General features: G+C 46.1%; 2 protein-coding genes across 9 annotated transcripts in view; one reads left to right on the forward strand and one right to left on the reverse strand.

Moving 5' to 3' along the window:
• Positions 1 to 12,209, forward strand: part of LOC148502483 (uncharacterized) — a 170,174-nt gene that overhangs the window by 122,799 nt on the left and 35,166 nt on the right. The window contains exon 7 of one of the 8 annotated variants that reach the window (XM_088449759.1): positions 7,354 to 7,359. The exons of the other annotated variants lie outside the window; for them this stretch is intronic. Within the exon in view, the coding sequence (XP_088305885.1) occupies positions 7,354 to 7,359 (6 nt within the window). The remainder of the gene's footprint in view (positions 1 to 7,353; positions 7,360 to 12,209) is intronic. 8 annotated transcript variants of the gene reach the window in all.
• The window catches only part of LOC148502485 (uncharacterized), a 33,679-nt gene that overhangs the window by 19,804 nt on the left and 1,666 nt on the right, over positions 1 to 12,209 (reverse strand). Inside the window, exons 2-3 of the mRNA XM_088449783.1 lie at positions 5,059 to 5,208; positions 2,073 to 2,264 (exon numbers count right to left, since the gene is read on the reverse strand). Of these exons, the coding sequence (XP_088305909.1) occupies positions 2,073 to 2,264; positions 5,059 to 5,136 (270 nt within the window). The 5' untranslated portion in view covers positions 5,137 to 5,208. The remainder of the gene's footprint in view (positions 1 to 2,072; positions 2,265 to 5,058; positions 5,209 to 12,209) is intronic.

The following is a 12,209-nucleotide window of genomic DNA, read 5'->3' on the forward strand; positions in this document are numbered from 1 at the left end:
GCAACCGAAAGTCTGCGTCAGGGGGGAGGAACGGCTGGAGGGCAGCCTACCTTCCATAGGCTGCGAGTTTGACGGCCGGGTACGCTGACCTCACGGTAGTAAGACGTTAACTAGTGCGCTCTAATGCATCTTACCACCTGTCCCCTGCGACAGATATGAGGACACATTACACGAGGCCTTCACCCGCAGCCTCCTCCGATGCATCTCTACACCGTAGACAGGAGACTGCTTCGCGCACGATTCCCCAAGAGGAATTGCTTACCTTACCGTGACCCGACTGCAGTCCCAGACCTCAGCGAAAGCCATTAGCTAAGCCACGCTGAGGCCTGCCGAGAACCTCAGGACATATAGCAGTACTGGTGTTTCGGCGTAGGCATGAGTCGCGGTGCAAGCATCTTTCACTGTTCCTGGTACCGCTAGACTCTGAAGTTCGAAAACTTAAGGTAAATCATAAAAGAAAAAAGCCTAGAACTGCCTAGCAGTCCCGGTGTATAACAGGTGCGTCTTGCTGCTCACCAAACAAAAACACTGAATGCCTGTGGCTGGGGGCGGGGTATATAGGGAGGAGGACCAGTGCATGCTGGGAGCCCCAAAGATTTTGCTGTTTGGTGCATTGGATGCACTACATTATACCCCAAGGAATTTCCTGTGGACCCTATGGAACGCAAAGAAAATGAACCTGACACACACAATGATACCCAGTCATCACCCAACCACATCCCCTGGTGTTACTGTACAATATCCCATTCCCAGCAGTCACCTCTCCAGTCATAACCCAGACACATCCCCTGGTGTTACTGTATAATGTCCCATTCCCAGCAGTCACCTCTCCAGTCATCAACCATACACATCCCCTGGTGTTACTGTATAATGTCCCATTCCCAGCACTCATCTCTCCAGTCATCACTCAGACACACCCCCTGGTGTTACTGTATAATGTCCCATTCCCAGCAGTCACCTCTCCAGTCATCACCCAGACACATCCCCCGGTGTTACTGTATAATGTCCCATTCCCAGCAGCCACCTCTCCAGTCATCACCCAGACACATCCCTTGGTGTTACTGTATAATGTCCCATTCCCAGCAGTCACCTCTCCAGTCATCACTCAGACACACCCCCTGGTGTTACTGTATAATGTCCCATTCCCAGCAGCCACCTCTCCAGTCATCGCCCAGACACATCCCCAGGTGTTACTGTATAATGTCCTATTCCCAGCAGTCACCTCTCCAGTCATCGCCCAGACACATCCCCCGGTGTTACTTTATAATGTCCTATTCCTAGCAGTCACCTCTCCAGTCATCACCCAGACACATCCCCTGGTGTTACTGTATAATGTCCCATTCCCAGCAGACACCTCTCCAGTCATCAACCAGACACATCCCCTGGTGTTACTGTATAATGTCCCATTCCCAGCAGTCACCTCTCCAGTCATCACCCAGACACATCCCCTGGTGTTACTGTATAATGTCCCATTCCCAGCAGTCACCTCTCCAGTCATCACCCAGACATATCCCCTGGTGTTACTGTATAATGTCCCATTCCCAGCAGTCACCTCTCCAGTCATCGCCCAGACACATCCCCTGGTGTTACTGTATAATGTACCATTCCCAGCAGTCAGCTCTCCAGTTATCACCCAGACACATCCCCTGGTGTTACTGTATAATGTCCCATTCCCAGCAGTCGCCTCTCCAGTCATCACCCAGACACATCCCCTGGTGTTACTGTATAATGTCCCATTCCCAGCAGTCACCTCTCCAGTCATCAGCCCCCCTGGTGTTACTGTATAATGTCCCATTCCCAGCAGTCACCTCTCCAGTCATCACCCAGACACATCCCCTGGTGTTACTGTATAATGTCCCATTCCCAGCAGTCAGCTCTCCAGTTATCACCCAGACACATCCCCTGGTGTTACTGTATAATGTCCCATTCCCAGCAGTCGCCTATCCAGTCATCACCCAGACACATCCCCTGGTGTTACTGTATAATGTCCCATTCCCAGCAGTCACCTCTCCAGTTATCACCCAGACACATCCCCTGGTGTTAATATATAATGTCCCATTCCCAGCAGTCACCTCTCTAGTCAGCGGCTGAATGATCTTGTTGGTGAGGTCCAGGATCTTCTGGTCATTGTGTCTCTCATGTATCAGTGAGTGAGATGGAGGCACCGTGATGGGGCTCTGGGTCCTGCTCAGTCTTCCTGACAAAGGGAGACGGCTGCTGGGTGTCTCACAGTCACCGGGTGTCTTCTTCACTACTGTGTAATCCTGAGTATTGGGAAGACAACAATGAAAACGTTAATTAAACTCCACCTAAATGGGGTTGTTTATTCAGGTGTTAACTTTGCATAATATACAAGAAGACTGTTTCACAATATTAAGGGGTCTAGTTACTAAGCAGTGATAAGAGAGAGTGAAAAGTGATAAGTTTGTGATAAGGTGCCAGCCAATCAGCTCCCAACTGTCTGAGAGCTGATTGGCTGGCACCTTATCACAAACTTATCACTTTTCACTGTCTCTTATCACTGCTTAGTAACTAGACCCCCAAGTCTTGTAACAATCTCCTATATATAGGAAAATATAGAGTATATTGTATACAGATCTGACATATTTGTGTCAGTGACAAAAAGAAAAGAATATCTGCGAGCAATGTACTAAATCCCAACTCCAGTGAGGACTGCTGCTCGGTCATTACTATAGATATAAGTGATGTCACTGTGACACTCCCAGATCCCTGTCACCTCCCCAGTCATGTCCCTGTATTATTACTATAGATATAAGTGATGTCACTGTGACACTCCCAGATCCCCTCACCTCCCCAGTCATGTCCCTGTATTATTACTATAGATATAACTGATGTCACTGTGACACTCCCAGACCCTCTCACCTCCCCAGTCATGTCCCTGTATTATTACTATAGATATAAGTGATGTCACTGAGACACTCCCAGATCCCTCTCACCTCCTCAGTCATGTCCCTGTATTATTACTATAGATATAAGTGATGTCACTGTGACACTCCCAGATCCCCTCACCTCCCCAGTCATGTCCCTGTATTATTACTATAGATATAAGTGATATCACTGTGACACTCCCAGATCCCCTCACCTCCCCAGTCATGTCCCTGTATTATTACTATAGATATAAGTGATATCACTGTGACACTCCCAGATCCCCTCACCTCCTCAGTCATGTCCCTGTATTATTACTATAGATATAAGTGATGTCACTGTGACACTCCCAGATCCCCTCACCTCCCCAGTCATATCCCTGTATTATTACTATAGATATAAGTGATATCACTGTGACACTCCCAGATCCCCTCACCTCCCCAGTCATGTCCCTGTATTATTACTATAGATATAAGTGATGTCACTGTGATACTCGCAGATCTTCTCACCTTCCAAGTCACGTCTCTGTATTACTATAGATATAAGTGATGTCACTGTGACACTCCCAGATCCCCTCACCTCCTCAGTCATGTCCCTGTATTATTACTATAGATATAAGTGATGTCACTGTGACACTCCCAGATCCCCTCACCTCCCCAGTCATGTCCCTGTATTATTACTATAGATATAAGTGATGTCACTGTGACACTCCCAGATCCCCTCACCTCCTCAGTCATGTCCCTGTATTATTACTATAGATATAAGTGATGTCACTGTGACACCCCCAGATCCCCTCACCTCCCCAGTCATGTCCCTGTATTATTACTATAGATATAAGTGATGTCACTGTGACACTCCCAGATCCCCTCACCTCCCCAGTCATGTCCCTGTATTATTACTATAGATATAAGTGATGTCACTGTGACACTCCCAGATCCCCTCACCTCCCCAGTCATGTCCCTGTATTATTACTATAGATATAAGTGATATCACTGTGACACTCCCAGATCCCCTCACCTCCCCAGTCATGTCCCTGTATTATTACTATAGATATAAGTGATATCACTGTGACACTCCCAGATCCCCTCACCTCCCCAGTCATGTCCCTGTATTATTAGATATAAGTGATGTCACTGTGACACTCCCAGATCCCCTCACCTCCCCAGTCATGTCCCTGTATTATTACTATAGATATAAGTGATGTCACTGTGATACTCGCAGATCTTCTCACCTTCCAAGTCACGTCTCTGTATTACTATAGATATAAGTGATGTCACTGTGACACTCCCAGATCCCCTCACCTCCTCAGTCATGTCCCTGTATTATTACTATAGATATAAGTGATGTCACTGTGACACTCCCAGATCCCCTCACCTCCCCAGTCATGTCCCTGTATTATTACTATAGATATAAGTGATGTCACTGTGACACTCCCAGATCCCCTCACCTCCTCAGTCATGTCCCTGTATTATTACTATAGATATAAGTGATGTCACTGTGACACCCCCAGATCCCCTCACCTCCCCAGTCATGTCCCTGTATTATTACTATAGATATAAGTGATGTCACTGTGACACTCCCAGATCCCCTCACCTCCCCAGTCATGTCCCTGTATTATTACTATAGATATAAGTGATGTCACTGTGACACTCCCAGATCCCCTCACCTCCTCAGTCATGTCCCTGTATTATTACTATAGATATAAGTGATGTCACTGTGACACCCCCAGACCCCCTCACCTCCTCAGTCATGTCCCTGTATTATTACTATAGATATAAGTGATGTCACAGTGACACTACCAGATCCCCTCACCTCCTCAGTCATGTCCCTGTATTATTACTATAGATATAAGTGATGTCACTGTGACACTCCCAGATCCCCTCACCTTCCCAGTCATGTCCCTGTATTATTACTATAGATATAAGTGATGTCACTGTGACACTCCCAGATCCCCTCACCTCCCCAGTCATGTCCCTGTATTATTACTATAGATATAAGTGATATCACTGTGACACTCCCAGATCCCCTCACCTCCCCAGTCATGTCCCTGTATTATTACTATAGATATAAGTGATATCACTGTGACACTCCCAGATCCCCTCACCTCCCCAGTCATGTCCCTGTATTATTAGATATAAGTGATATCACTGTGATACTCGCAGATCTTCTCACCTTCCAAGTCAGCTCGTAGATGATCTCCAGGGTGAGATGTAAGATCCTCTCAGTCCTGTTACTCCCGTCCTTGTCCATATTTAGTGAATCGGAGAGAATACAGAACGTGTGATGTGTAATAAAGACTCTGGTTCCTCACAGCAGGACTGTCTAGGAATAAATATAATATAATACACATTACAGAGAACACACATAACACAGACAGACACGTAACACTGAGTGACCAGAAAGTCTCCCCTTTCCCCCCAGCCATAGAGCCCTGGTCAGTGTCAATCAGACGTTCCTGTGTCCCAGCCCCATAAGACTCCTCAGAGGCCATCACACAATGCTGACTGCATAAGGTTACACCAATGCTCCTCTCCTGGCCGGGGGTCTTATTCCTCCCAGACACATATCAGATGCTCTTTGCACCACTGGGAATAAGTTACATCGGTGTTAGGACACTGTCCTTTATTTTGTATCTGGCCTGCAGTACCTCTGTGCCACCAGAGGTGCTGCTATAGTATTCTGACATTGTCTCCTCGCATGCAGGAGTTATTATCACTCCCCTGTTTAACCACTTGCACCTGTCTCACAGACTATTTATTGCGGCCCCTCACCACGCCCCCTGCTGGTCATTGATTATTTTCCCTGTAATATACTTCATGGCCTGAACCTGATCTTCTGTCTACTGGACATCTGCAAACTGCAGTTCCCCTGCTGTCTGTGAGTCTGTCTTATCTACTCTGCAGCTTTTTGCCTTTGCTTGTATCCAGTCTGTATATCTCCAGCCTATACTATGTGCAGCTAAAGCCAGCTGGGCCTCTGCAAGCTGTCCCTCCTATTACTGTATGTGACTCTGACTCACCCACTCTGCAGTATATGGTTCTTGTATGTACCCAGTCTGTATATCCCCAGCCTATAGTATGTGCAGCTAAAGCCAGCTGGGTCTCTGCAAGCTGTCCCTCCTATTACTGCATGTGACTCTGACTCATCCACTCTGCAGCATATGGTTCTTGTTTGTATCCAGCTTTGCAGACCTTCAAGTTTCTGTTTACAATCAGTTCCCGTCCAGTTCATGTATCACTCCTGGCTTCTCTGCATTGCCTGCACTATGGTTTTGTTACCACCAGTTCCTGTCCGGTCCATGTATCACTCCTGGCTTCTCTGCATTGACTGCACTATGTATTTGTTTCAATAAACAATTTATATGTCACTATGCTCCTGACTCCACAGCTATCATTACAAGTGTCCAGTTACATAACAATGTAGCGTTCCTGCTAGGCTGTTTCAGCGGAGCGCCGCGCCCTATTTCTTTTGGGCAGAAAGCACCCTGCCCTCCAGCACGGCACCCCATTTAAAATAGGATTTTGGTACTGACCTCCCCAGGTGGGAAGGTGCTGAGACCTGTAGAAGACTGCGACCAATATGAAAAAGGGACCAAAGGACAACGGATAACCATGACTCTGTATAAACCAATTTCCATACAGCCATATGTCAAACTGACCAGCACTGGCCTGGGCCGCCTCTGGGACCAATTCTGAAACCCAGAAAGGAACCAAGAGCACCAACAAAAAATGGAAAATAATACAAGCACAAGACATAAGAAACCGAATCACCTAGAGAGACCGCAAAGATGAGTCTGCAGCCTACCAAGAAGAAGCAAGAATGAACAACCTGGGAGGTCGATTGTCGGTAGTTACAAAGAGTTCTACAATGTGCAGAACTCATGCCCATCAGAAGAAAGGATGAAACAAAAAAGGAATTGAACAAAATTCCCAGCTCTGATAATACGTGAGAAGAACCAACAGTTGACTTAGATCAGAAAGAAGGTCCACTTCTTGTAGGAGCTCAAATCCAACCAACTGGAGAAATCAGTAGATTATCACAAGATTAAGATTTCAGAAGTAGGGAGCCCAAAAGGAGATCGGAGAACTCCCCGCAGGAGGGATACAGAACAGGTAGCCATGCAACAGATACCGAAATCCAGTAAAAAAACAAGTAACCACTGGCAGCCTAAGGAAGATAAGACCGAACAGCAAGAAAATTACGAGAACCAGTGTGTAAGACTGAGTAGCAACAGATTTCCATGTGCAGGAAGCACATCAAAGACAACCGACCATGTCTGGTATATAATAATAATGAACTCTTAGACAAACACACCAATTATCACAGCACAGCGATGGGTTGCCTGCAAGGATTAAATACAAACGGCCAGTGCCACAGATCTCTAAGAGAAGGTGTAGAACAATTGGAACCACTGGCAAGTATCAACAGTGTACTACAAAAGGTCCAATCTCCAAAGGAATGCACAAGGAAAACGTAGGCTATGTTAAGGCAGATAAAGAGTTAGGTTCATGACTGAACTATCTGTTCTCACCGAGGATTGAACCCCAGACCTTCTGCATGTAGAGCAGACATGACAACCACTATAGACAATGGATCTTAAAAATTGCCACCAAGTGACCTGGAAGACCACTAGGAAACCATGAAACCTAAGCAAGACTACCTACGGTATTAAACATGTTTCAGTAATGTATGTTTAAAGTTGTAATATGGAACCAGAGGACAACTAAGGTAATTTTAATAGAAAGAAAGGCATACTCAGGAAACACTAGCAAAAAAACAGTGACCTGAAGAGCAATACCTATCACCAAGGTAACCGGGAAAAAGTAAGTTAATAAACAAGACCAGCCTCTCTCTCTATCGTCGACCTAGTAGACAAAAAATAACACGTCAACCAATAGCGGTCTTTAAGAAGCCCAATTGTGAGCCCACACCTTCTGAGAACCACCTGGTGAGTGCGACTAGACAAACAAGGCAAATTTAGTTGCCCTGTGAGAGGCCCGAATCACCACCTAGGTATTACTCATCAGATGCAGTCCAATAAGAACTGTACTGTGTACCGACCAACTGATCTACTGGAGCACCAAGAAGCTGACACAAAAACAACCAAAGATAGTCAGATAGACCATTGTACTACCTGCTACTTGACAAGTTTGCTAGAAGCATGAAAGGCACCATAAGTCTACAGCACCTGGTATTTCCAGGTGCTCTCCCATCAAAGTACTAACCAGAGCTGAACCCACTTAGCTTCCAAGATCAGACGTGTTAAGTGTAGCATTTCATAGACTGCTTAGTGTGCGGGCCGCACAGGAGCTCGTTGTGTTAATTTCTGAATGGAATGAGTAACCTCTTACCTGTGAGCAGCAAGAACCCGCGTGGTCGTGCAGAACTGCGGGACTGACCGGAGGATCACTCTGCAGACACCAAAAGGCTTAGTTATGTAGAATACCAATGACATTTGTAAAATGTCAGCGAATTTACGTTCTCAATCCTGGTCTTTAGGTTGGAGCTACGTAGTGTTCACTCTAGCTCTGGTGGTAGGCAGGGTGCCGGAGTTAGAGAGGGCACTTCCGCGTGTGCGCCCACCTAAAAAGGCGACGTGTCTATAAGACGCGTCACCTTTTCGTCACTCTTGGAGGCATGCCCGGCACTTAAGGATACACCCCGGGCAGCCCCCAAGTGTTGCTGACAGGTAGAATAGATGCCGGGAGCATGCACTCAGGTTCTATTCACCAGCGGTGACCAGGTCACCGCACATTTCCCCACCCGCGGGACACTGCGACCCGCGGGGGAAGACGGCACCCGCAGGCTGTCTTAGCGGTGCGTTGCGAGGTGAGGGCACTTTTTGCCCTCCAGAAGGAGCAGATTTGTTAGTAGAGACGTGTAATTAGAGGAACCATACGCTATGACTCATAGAATCACCGCACTCCTATAGGAGGAAACTAACTCTTAGGTTAAAGGGCCTAGAGTAGAGTGTAGCCAGTTAACAGCCCATCCATGTTTATGTAAATAGATATATTTACATAAACATATATAAGCATACATATATACAGCCATAGAAAGTCAAACAAATACACCGCCAGGTGGAATTAATCCCAAGTACTAACCAAACTATATAGCGAGGATAACAGTACAATAATTTCCGTTTCTAAAATCCCAATATCGGAACCCTTATTAAATTAACTGTGGCTAAAAAAAATAGGCAACTTTAAAAGGAGATAAACAATTAACATCACCATACTTGTAGTGTATCCTCTCTAACCGGTGTGATTTCATGGGGAATGAACACCGATATCATTTATTTTAAAAATGCTCATCACTATATATAGCCAAAATCCCAGCATTCCAAACTATGGAGCATTGCGCAGTGACGGCCCAGAGTCCAATATATCTAGTCCAGCAGCAAATGTACGCTGGCTGGCTAAGCAGGCGGAGAGAGCTAAAGTAATAACCTCTAGTACATCAGACTAGAACATGGAAGAGAATGGAACCCGCAGGCAGTACCGTCCTTAGTACATGTGCTGCTAAAGCGAGCAATGAATAGAAGTCACAGGAGCCCTGGTGATAGGCCGCCTAGCCATGAGTAATATAATACAGCGAGTTATGAGATTACAGGAAGCTCCTACCATACAGGGAGAACATACAAACACCACACAGATTAGTTCTCTTGTCCCTATGTGAGAATTACATATACATATACACACCTATGCCCATACACACAGCAAGGTGATAAAACCTATACCTTAATATTAGCTCAGCATAAGGAAACCTCAGCATAAGAAGGATTACTGTAAGGGAACATGAGTCCCAGTGGGAGTGTACGAAAAATTGGGAACCGCAGAGCCTAAATAGCTGCTCTTAGCTCAGAGGAACTGAGAATTATATAAAGCTATAAGCGCTGTATATCGTCTGTATGTGATGATATGCCAGAGCACCAGCGACTATCATTGGGAATAGTTGCCTATATCATGTACAGCGCGTGGACGCGTGAAGCAAGCCCAGGGTCCCCACACCGCCATGTCTTTAAGAGCCACGGATGTTACCCTCTATTGGCCGGGAAGAAAGCGCTCGGACTGACGTTGTATGGCCATGTCCGGAGAGGGTGGGGGTATGCCCTGGGGGCTGTGTCCGGTTTGGTGACTGAGACCTCCCGGCTGCAGCACTCTGACCCACAGGGGAACCTTTACTTACCCCCGCCTTGACCGCCGGCAACTAGATTAATAACAGAGAGCAAGAACTCCGCCATCTTAGAAGCGTGCTGCTATGTGGGAGCGCGGCGGAACCATGCAACTGCGGCAGATCTCCAAGCGCATTCTGTACATCAGAATGCCCGCTCCCTGCCGGGGAGAAGCTCCCCTCCGATGACTGGCAGGCAGCCAGTGTGTGCCTGTGCAGAGAGAAAACTCTGCCTAACCGGTAATAACAAATAATTCTCCCTGTCATGTGTGGAGGAAGGAGAAAACAGAGCAGCGCGATATGTCGGCTGCTAGCGTCAGCTCCCTGCAGAATAAGCAGGGAGTCCGGGGAGATAAGCTGTAAAGCCTCCCCGATGTAGGGAATTCACCTGGCGCACACGCTACATTACCCATCCCTCTTTCTAACAAGGGGGCTTGGGCATACATACCAGTCCTGCCGCCGATGCGTGGGTGGTAATGGAGACCCGGACAGGAGCGCGTGCGCTGTGGCGGGTCCCACTCTGATAGTGGCCAGAATGTGTGGCCCGGACACGAGCACGTGCGCTGTGGCGGGTCCTCAGATTCCGGCGGCTTCCCAAGTTACCGATTCCGTAATATAAAATGTGATTTGTCCACAAGCGCTGGCAATTATATATATATATATATATATATATATATATATATATATACACACAGAATGTTCCTTTTTCTCTACTTTTCGTTTTAAGACTCGTCCGGGAACTTCTATAATCTCCAACAGAGTAAAAGACCAACAAAGAAACCTCGTCAATGGTAAGTACCAGCACTACTCATAGACATCTGCCGGACTGACCACTCACCTTATACAGTGAGATGCGGGCCTCAAAAGGTTTCTTTGGGGCTTTTACCCCCTTCACCAGCATAAGATTTGTTATGCACTCACCTATACAGGGCATCCGGAAAGTATTCACAGCGCTTCACTTTTTCCACATTTTGTTATGTTACAGCCTTATTCCAAAATGGAATAAATTCATTATTGTCCTCAAAATTCTACACACAATACCCCATAATTAAAAAAAATAAATAAATAAGAAATCACATGGACGGTTCCCTCTCCCAATAATACTACATATCAGTGTGTGCTGGGAGCTGTGTTATTCCCCATCAAATATCACTGTACAGTCCCCTCCCCCCTATATAATAATAATACCACATATAAGTGTGTGCTGGGAGCTGTGTAATCCCCCCTCATGTATCACTGTACGGTTCCCTCACCCCTATACAGTAATAATACCAAATATCAGAGTGTGCTGGGAGCTATTATTTCCCCTCATATATATCACTGTACAGTCCCTTCTCCCCTATACAATAATAATACCACATATCAGTGTGAGCTGGGAGCTGTGTTATTCCCCCTCAAATATCACTGTACAGTCCCCTCTCCCATATATAATAATAATACCACATATCAGTGTGTGCTGGGAGCTATGTTTCTCTTCTCATATATCACTGTACAGTCCCCTCTTCCCTACAGTATATAATAATAATACCACATGTCAGAGTGTGCTGGGAGCTGTGTAACTCCCTCTCATATATAACTGTATGGTCCCTCCCCCTATATAATAATAATACCATATATTAGTGTGTGCTGGAGGTTGTGTTATCCCCCCCTTCCTCCCACATATCATTGTACGGTCCCCTCCCCCTATATAATAATAGTACCACATATCAGTATGTGCTGGGAGCTGTGTTATTCCCCCTCATATATCACTGTACAGTCCCCTCCCCCCTATATAATAATAATACCACATTTCAGTGTGTGCTGGGAGCTCTATTATTCCCCCTCATATATCACTGTACGGTTCCGTCACCCCTATACAATAATAATACAAAATACAGAGTGTGCTGGGAGCTGTTATTTCCCCTCATATTTATCACTGTACGGTACCCTCTCCCATATATAATAATACCACATATAAGCGTGTGCTGGGAGCTGTGTTTCTCCTCTCATATATCAACGTATAGTCCCCTCTTCCCTATATAATAATAATACCACATATCAGAGTGTGCTGGGAGCTGTGAAACTCCCTCTCATATATAACTGTATGGTCCCTCCCCCTATATAATAATACTACATATCAGTATGTGCTGGGAGTTGTGTTATCCCCCCCC

This window comes from Taudactylus pleione, unplaced genomic scaffold (genome assembly GCF_031769625.1).
Source record: "Taudactylus pleione unplaced genomic scaffold, aTauple2 ptg000495l, whole genome shotgun sequence".
In the NCBI taxonomy this organism is placed as follows: domain Eukaryota; kingdom Metazoa; phylum Chordata; class Amphibia; order Anura; family Myobatrachidae; genus Taudactylus; species Taudactylus pleione.